The sequence below is a fragment of the Rutilus rutilus genome (genome assembly GCF_951802725.1).
Source record: "Rutilus rutilus genome assembly, chromosome: 12".
NCBI classification, from domain to species: domain Eukaryota; kingdom Metazoa; phylum Chordata; class Actinopteri; order Cypriniformes; family Leuciscidae; genus Rutilus; species Rutilus rutilus.
Genome location: NC_140217.1, coordinates 1403972 through 1413249, shown reverse-complemented (window position 1 = coordinate 1413249; position 9278 = coordinate 1403972). Strand labels below are relative to the sequence as shown.

The following is a 9278-nucleotide window of genomic DNA, read 5'->3' as shown; positions in this document are numbered from 1 at the left end:
CTTTATATATACAGTCCTTTATCTACTTTATATATACGGTCCTTTAACTACTTTATATATACACAGTCCTTTAACTACTTTATATATACAGTCCTTTATCTACTTTATATATACGGTCCTTTATCTACTTTATATATCTGGTCCTTTATCTACTTTTTGAAGATTTTACATTAGTAGAAATGTTTGCACAGACATCTGAAGGAAACTCTATTGAGAACTGAAGGCCATGCGCTTGAAACAGTGTATTTGTGCACTTCATCAAACATCAAAACAAAGACCAAAGATGATTTTACACCAATATCCTTGCCGGACAGACGCGATGCACAGACTACACCGCGACCCCTGACTTCGGTGGATGCTTTAATGAGACGCAAAAACACTTTCTTGACTCCAAGAGCACAAAACCAACCGAGACGCGTGTGGAAATCAGACGCATGTGCTTCTATTGTCTGTCGCAATAACATCACCACCACACCCCGACTTTACTGCTCTGCTCGTGGGGTCAAAGTTCAAAGTTGCCATGGTAACACATGTGTGCAATCCCATAAGGGTAATTACTGGAGACGTGGGGTAAGTAGGGCACGTTACAGCCACGATGTGAGAGTGTGTGTGTGTGTGTGAGCGACCCGACAGCATCGCGGCAGAATCCTGAGGATATTCAATAAATGCGACTCTGTGCATGATGTAGAAAAAAAAGCAAAGGCTTATCTGCAAATCTCTAATCAGTGTGTGTGTGTGTGTGTGTGTGTGTGTGTGTGTGTGTGTGTGTGTGTGTGTATTAACAACCCCCCCCCCACCCCGCGTCAGGATAAATGGGAGATCAGAGACTAATGCCACTCTGAAACAAGTACAGATCTCTTTAGCACAACAAAAAGCCTCTTTACTGTTAGTGATACAGCAAATCCTCTTCTGATGCATGCATGTGTTCGTGTGTGTGTGTGTGTGTGTGTGTGTGTGAGGCAGCAGTAAACTGATGTGATTTTAATATCAGTGCCGTGGAACCATGAATGCAACTAAATGAGGTTCCTACACCTTTTAACCAATCACTTTCACATAGATTTCATTCACAAACAACAACTTCTAAAGGAAAGCACAGCATAGATAGAACTAGAAAAACATAAATAATGGGAAAATCACTATTCTTCCAGGATTTTCCCAAACTGTGCTCATGTTTCACTGCTTCATACGTCACTGGAAACGTGTTTTTAGAGAGAGCTGTGTGTTTACAGACGTTTCTCTCCTTTAATTTCCTGCATCTCTTGCTTTTCATAAATGCGCGTCTCTTGTTACCGAATGGTTTGATTCCTGCACCCCCGCTTCATTCCTGACTCGCTGCAGGCAAATTTCCAGACACTCTCTCGGAGCAGGATCAATACCTTTTTTGGGCTACACGGGCGAGCTTTCTCACTCACACACACACACACACACACATCTGCTCAGTCTTAATCCCGTCATGGTGCAGTTCAGAGAAACCGTGAGCCATTAGCCAGTGAAAATGAGCCATTAGGACATGCAGCACTTTAGATCACTTACCGGAGAAGCAGAAAGAACGAATGGAAAGAAAGAGGGAAAGGGTTGGATAGATGGATAAACTGCAGAAAGGAGAGGTGAGATCATGTCTACATGCATGAAGTCTGAGGAATGGAGCAGAAGTGCTCGTGTGAGAGGATGGAAAAGTACCGCAGGATGGAGAGAGAGATGGAGCAAAGGCCTCGGATGAGACTGGGAAATCAGCTCCATGATTCAGGAACATCTACTGCACTGAGGATCATAAGCGCTGCACGCAGTGATAGACTCCCTCAGTATCAGTGACTGATCCTTGAAATTTCACCTTTGGTGCCCCAATCATCACTCTTTGTTTTCATCTCATATAACAGTATCATATCAGAGAAGCATGAGCGCAGACTCTAACAATGCTAGGTTGTTTGCACAAAACCAACCGTTGGGTTTACAATGTAAATGGAAACCAAACGGTTAGATTTGTCCATTTATTTGTTTGGGTCAAATGGACAAAACAAACCGTTTGGTTTTGTCCATATTTGACCTAAACATGGGGACCATTGAAATAACACAGCATTTTTCACAGTGTATGTTCTTACATAAACACAAACGCGTCTCTTTCACCACAGCCCAGAATCGTGCTTTTAACGCTTACCTGTCCGATCTCTCCGGTTCCGTCCATCCGCGGTCGTTTGCACTCAGCCCCGACCGAATCCCCCGCCGCCGCGACACCCTCCGGCTCCGGGTCCCCGCGCTTCATCCCCCGAACCCCCGCAGAACCCGAGTCCAGGTCCCGCTCGCGCTCCAGGATCCCGCGGCTCACGGGCAGCATTACAGATGCGACGTCGGTCGACATTAACATTGAAGAGGGCCGCAGATGTTGCGTATGAAGAGCGAATAACGAAGACGAGATGTTCTGGCAGAGGATCAGCGGCGCTTTACGGATCAGAACTGACGCTCATCTGACGCGTTAAAACCCGTTACAGACTGACGCGCGCGTGCCGCATTAAAGGCCTTTGAAGAGGAGCGAGTATTTCAGGGCCTGGACGCGAATAACAGACTCGAACCACGAGCAGAAACACCTCCGAGCTTCACAACGCGCAGAATATCCTCTGGTGAGAAACTGAAAACGGTGGAAAAAGCGAGTCTAACACACATGGACGGTCAACGCGAAGGAAACGCTTAATGCGTCTGAAGGTTTCAGATCTTCAACGCTCTTCTGTCGATGCCACTTAAATGAACTGCAAAAGCATGAAGTTCGCCTTTAAAAACAGGCGTCGCGGGAAAACGCGAGAGAAACGCGATGCATCATTCCAGTCCTTCGAGCAAGATTCAAGCGATTTCCTAAAACAAAGGAGTGGCGTGGAGCTGCTGCTTTTCCTTTCTTCTCCCTCTCTCTCTCTCTCTCTCTCTCTCTCTCTCTCTCTCTCTCAATGGATTCTTGCTGCGGAGAGGAAACGCGCGCGCCCCTCCTCTCCGGTTTCCTCGCGCTCTCGTTGCTTTATTCTTGCTGCAGTTTCCCGTTTTCCCTGTTTGAGCACGAAGCAGTTTTAGTGTTTAACTCGGAACCGAACGCAAGATTACATCTCACTATATATAAGCTATATATATGGCTATTCATATTGTATCAGCGTTTTGTTCTATAATAAACCCGCAATACTGCGACCGGGATACGTCAACAATGTGACGAGCCAATAATGAATGTTCCGTATGAAAAGCGTATGGAGAAACACAGGTCTGCAACTTAGTAGCAGATCGGCTGGAACTGAAAGGGTGAATTTGCTGGAAAGATACGCTCATCTGTCCTTATGTGTGTGTTGATACTGGAAGATTGATAACCAAAGCGCATATATATAATTAGCCTATTATTCTGGGATTCATATGCGGTACAGTATGTTCCTGCTGGATTCGCAGTGGAAAATAAAGCCGCCGAAAAGCGAGTCGCTTTTGCGGCGTTTTCCCGACATCTAGCGGCCACGTGGTGCAATGACACCCATCAACAATCAAAAAGTCTCAAATGCCGTTTCAAGGCCATGTTCATGCAACTTCTGAACTTTGTGTTCTTTTGCGCAATACTGGAAGGATTTTCATTTAAAAATTACCATCTGTTAGAAAAACTATTTATTGATACACAGCACCCTTTCAAAGTGTTATTCAGCTGCACCTTGGTTTAATAATCAGACAATCTGTTCGTAAGTTGAACATTTTGTAACAGTATTTGTACTATTATATTTAATAGTAAATTAATTTGTTGGGTAGAGTGGGGGAAAACGCCCCCCTTAAGGAAAATGTGACATTATAGTGAAACAAAACATAAATGTGACTAGAATTGCCATCCCGGTTTTGAGTGACTATGGCAGGAGTTATTCACCAAATATTAAAATTGCTCAGCCTTCATAATTAATTAGTATTTTCACTGAAAATATTTTTGTACAAAGGGGGCGTTTTGCCCCAGCGGTGGGGTAAAACGCCCCCCAAGGTGGGGTAAAATGCCCCCTTTCTTACCAACCAGTTTGCTTCATAGATCAACAGCAAAATTAACAGACAATAGTTTTTAATCTCTAAAGGTAAAAGGCAAGTAATGTATCAACATGTATATATATTAATATTTATTTCAGCAATGTTCAAAATAGGCAAAATTAACTACCTTCCATCAGTGAGCTAACTGTGCTAGAAAGCTAGCTAGTTAATGCTCACTTGAGGTAATTTTTTCATGTTTTGTTCAAATATTTTGATTTTACCACCTAGTTATACTGCATTAAGTGTAAAACAAAGGATTTGATAGACAGAAATATTTTATTATAGTAATTATGATAGAGAAACTATGCCCCCAGGGGGGGGGGGGGGCGTTTTACCCCTCAGCGTAGGGGGCGTTTTACCCCACAAGCTATGAGTTTTTTAAAAAAATGTTTAATTTTTAAAATATAATTATATTCCTTATAAATAATATATGATCTCAAACTACAGACTTCACTGTTCATCTATCATACATCACTGCGATATCCTGCAGAACAATATTCTCTTAAACACTTATTTACTAATATCTGAAAATTATAGCATTTACCCTGTAATCCTCTTCTCTTCAAATGTGTCGCTGGTGTCAGCTTCTCCATAGAGATTTGTATATCCCCGTTATCAACGTAGTGCATAGCAACAGTAAAAATGTATCTTGACTACTTTTAGTGGTTATTTTGGGAAAAACAGGTGGGGGGCGTTTTACCCCAGGGGGGCGTTTTCCCCCACTCTACCCTACTAGTAATTCCTGCATTTGGAGGCGCACAGCTCACCATCACTGACCCACTTTACCCCCGTTTTGAGAGCAAATTTAAGCATGCATACTTGTGGGTCATTCGTGAAAGAAATACACAAATGAAGAAGAAAGCCACAATATTAAATGTAATGGCTGTATATTTACTGAGAAATTCAAATGAGTCAAAATGACAATTTTCACCTGAGATTTGGAGCAAATTTACAGTGCGGTACAAATGAGTTTAGAAAGATGGCAGCATCATTATTTTATTTCTGCTCAGAGATTGGTAGGTCTATTAGTTAAATCTGTTGACTTTAGCAATATTTGTTGTATTATATGACAAACAGTCACAGTTCAAAAATGGGAAAAAGCACTTCTTGTGTTTTTTTGCCCCAAGTTTGCATGTAACTCAAGAACTATTAAATATATCTTAATATCCTTCAAGAATCTGATTCTTAACAAACTTTTCTTTTGATTTCTTAATTTGTAAGCCCCAATATGGTTCATTTCCAGAGATATGGAGATCTATGTGGGTCCATGAGTAAATTGGTCAATTGTACACATTTTCAGTGGTTAAAACCCAAATGTGGGTCACTTTGCATTCACCTGATGCTTTTTTTATTATTATTTTAAAGAGGAATATCAGAAGAATAAATAATGTTGACACTACAAATGTATCCTTTTTTTTTTTTTTTTGAGTGACATAAATGTTATTTTTCCAAAGTTTGCATGCCTGTAACTCAATAAGTATTAAAGATATCTCAATGTCCTTTTCAATTCTGATTCTTAACCAACTCTTCTTTTGATTTCTTAATTTGTAAGCCCCAATATGGTTCATTTCCAGAGATATGGAGATCTCAATGTGGCTCCATGAGTAAATTGGTCAATTGTAAATTAGTGCACAAAAACCAAATGTGGGTCACTTTGCATTCAACTGATGCCTTTTTCTTTTAAAGATGAATATCTGAAGAACTAATAATGTTGAAACTACAAATGTATCTTTTTTTTTTTTTTTTCTATCAACACAATTGTATAGAAAATCCCTGTCTGAGTGCCATAAATGTTATTTTTCCAAAGTTTGCATGCTTGTAACTCAAAAACTATTAAAGATATCTCAATAACATTTTTGATTCTGATTCCTAACAAACTTTTCTTTTGCTGTCTTAATTTTTAAGACCCATCCCAGCAAGCAATTTTGCGTTTAAATGACGTCTAACAGCCGCCAAAACACAGCCCAGACGTCTAGGCTAAAACAAGGCAAAGTTTGGGCTGTCAGTGAACATTTAATAGACGTCTAAACCATAGCCCAAGAATAGACTAGTCATCAATAGGATAACAAAGGTATAAAATGAGTGTAGAAATTAAACTAAACCCCTTGTAATCACTGTTGACTTTGCTTACATGATGGAATATCATACATCTCACAAGTTATTTAGTCAAAAATGACATGTAACCAAATTCAAGGTTATTTTGGCTAGAAGTGTGTTACTCACAGCCGGACTATATCGGGTCTATAGTTAACCTAGACGTTGAATGACGGATATTGCTTGCTGGGTTTATGGTTCATTTCCAGAGATCAATGTGGCTCCATTTTCCCTGGTCAAAATCCTAAATCTGGGTCACTTTTCAAAAAGCTGAAACTTATAGTCTGAAGAACAAATAATACTGAAACTTGAAACATATCTTGTTTCCTTCTATAAAAACAACTGCATACACACACCTGTGAAACCTTTCTGAAATTTGGTTGATTTGGTTGAAATGACCCTTTCTTGTGATGGACCTTTTCTAAACGCTTACTTGACAAAAGTTATGAGGAATTGAGTTAACTGAAAAGAAACTGTGTTTTGGTTCACTGAAATATGCATTGCTCTAAATCACAGTCATATATCTCGTTCCCCACAGCTGTGGACTCAGTGGCAGAGAGCCAGAAATGAGTATTTGCAAGATGTTACAGTAGATTTACTCATTTGTTCCTTGCATCACTTGTTGACATGAAGCTCTGCAGTTACATCACAAAACTTTGATCGTGCAGAGACTTTATCACAAAACTTTTCCTCCTCTTCAGCCAATTACAGACTTGTTGACCCAAAAGAGTCGCAACAATTGGTTGTGTCCAAATGTCCCGTGAGAGAGACACTGAACTAAGGACAGGTCTGAGTTGAGTGATGGTCAGAGAGACTTCGGCAGAGACGTGGATCGTAGCAGGACGCCTCCAGACTGTGGGTGAGTTACCAGTCAAATATTTCATAGTTTATCCTCATTTAAAGGGGTCATGGCAATATTAGGTTCAATTATGATTCTGGTAAAGTTTTGCACCAAAAAAAAAAACAAAGAAAAAAGGACCAGATTTCTCTGACAGAAACTGCACTGAAAAAAATGATTAGTTGAACTTAATCAATTTTAGTTCAACTTAATGCATTTGTTTAAATGTAGCTAAAATCAATTGTGTGCAACCACTTACGATAACAAAAAAAAAAAAGATTAAATTCAATGAATATATTTTTCAGTGTGGGTTTTACTGTCTCCTTTAACTTCTGCTGTTCTGATTGGCTAAAGTCACTGCATAGGAGAAAGGATCAGCGGATTGTGTGAGTACCGGTATGTGTCCTCAGTAGAGTTGGTGTTTTTAATGGATTATATGCACGATTGCTCCTGCGTTCAGTCTCTGTGGAAGCGCTGCGCTGTGTAGAAATTGTAGGCTAAATATTGAGGCAACAAATCTAAATCTTGAGGACGTGAACAGGACAACAGGATAAAAGATAAGATTCACCTGAACACTAAAGGTATTTAAAGCTTCTACTAACATGTTATGTTTTAATATAGGCTAATATACTAAAATGTTAGGTTTACTGTAGCGCACTCTTTAAAAATAAAGGTGGTTTAGTGGCATTAATGGTTTCATGAGGAACCTTTATCATTTATGGAATCTTTCCATTGGATAAAGGGCTATTTTTAGTGGAAAAAGGTTCTTCAGATTATTAAAATCTAATATAAACACTGGTTCTGCTTCAGAACTGAACTGTTCACACTTGTAGTTCGGTTCGCTTGATTCATTTGATCCGGACCAAAAAATATATAATTTAGTCTAGTCCTGGTCCGCTGAGCGTTCACACTGGCATTTTAACACCGAACCTGAAGGAATAGGGATATTCTCACAACCGGATTGGTCTTCTTTTATCACCTATATTTCGTGACAAAACTTACCTTACATCCAGAGCAATGCTGTGTTCTGGGATAAACGCGCTTGTTGTACGTTCGGTGGTATTTTGACCAGCTAAAACTCGTGAAGAGCTTATAAAGTGTGTAAAGGAGTCAAAACAGCGGCAGGAATCCGTCCGTCCGTCACACACACACACACAGACACACACACACGCTGCGAGGAGACCCGGTTCTGACGCCTGTACTGAACTGTGATGGGCAACATCGTGACTATAATGAGAAAAAGCAGGTGTGCTTGAGCTTTCGGTCCTTTACAGGGACATCGGATCCAGTTTTTGGTTCGTTTACACATCTTTGGTCCATATTGTGTTCATATATCATTCGAACCGCACCAGAGGTGGTTTGGAAGCGGATCGAGACCCATATTTTCAGCTCTCGGTCCGCTTGTTTGGTTCGGATGGCAGCGTTCACACTTACTCAAATGAACCGCACTAACAGAGCAATCGCACCAGAGTTGTGAACACAGCCTCAAAGCTTCTTTCGGGAACCCAAAATGGTTCTTCAATGGCATCGCTCCTTTTGGAACCTTTTTTGTGTAGTGTAATATAATATAATATAATATAATATAATATAATATAATATAATATAATATAATATAATATAATAATAAGTTGTGATCAACAGTTGAAAGAAAAAGTTTGCTACTACCGCAATTTCTATGGAAGGTTATTGGGAGCTTGCGTAGTTATGGAAGCTTTTGTTTTTTCGCTGTAATTGCTAGTCACAAAACGGACTTTAAATCTCACTCACAATTGCAAGTTTATGTCTCGCAATTCTGACTTTTTGTCTCAGAAATGTGAGATATAGGCTAAACTTCCAGTCCGGACTTTATAACTCATAATTGCGAGTTTATAGCATAATTCTGAGGGGAAAGGTCAGAAATCCAGTTTATCTTTCTTTCCTTCTTTATTGTGTTTATATAGCACAATTCATTGCAACTGCAGATTCCAGAGATAATAAGATATAAATAAATACATAGACAACACAAAAACAACATAAAACAACAACAGAGAATTTTGACTCAACGCCCAGAGGAATTAAAAGTCTGAGAAATTAATAGATGAGTTTTTAACAATGATTTAAAACTCGAAGAGTCTGAGCCAATCTGATGTGGACGAGAAACAGATTCCACAGTTTCGGGGAGCGATCGAGAAGGCGCGGTCACCCCTGAGTTTTAACCTAGATCTTGGAATCGTTAAAAGAGACTGATCGGAAGACCTCGGGGATCTATTTGATGTATAACGTTTCACTAAGGAATCAAGATATGTTCGTGCCAAACCATTTAAGGATTTAAAAACAAACATTAAAA

The 9278-nt window shown here is 39.8% G+C and overlaps 1 protein-coding gene across 5 annotated transcripts in view; it reads right to left on the bottom strand.

Moving 5' to 3' along the window:
* The window catches only part of rbfox2 (RNA binding fox-1 homolog 2), a 47255-nt gene extending 44034 nt beyond the window's left edge, over positions 1-3221 (bottom strand). For 3 of the 5 annotated variants that reach the window (XR_014629350.1, XR_014629351.1, XM_084424967.1), the window contains exon 1: positions 2156-3044. Coding sequence is in view for 3 of the 5 variants with exons in the window: in XM_084424967.1 (XP_084281093.1) it covers positions 2156-2362 (207 nt within the window). In the remaining 2 variants the exon portion in view is untranslated. Of the gene's footprint in view, positions 1-2155 lie in introns of all 5 variants that reach the window. The other 2 variants (XM_084424968.1, XM_084424966.1) reach the window with 2 other exon arrangements.
* Positions 3222-9278: the final 6057 nt, after the last annotated feature.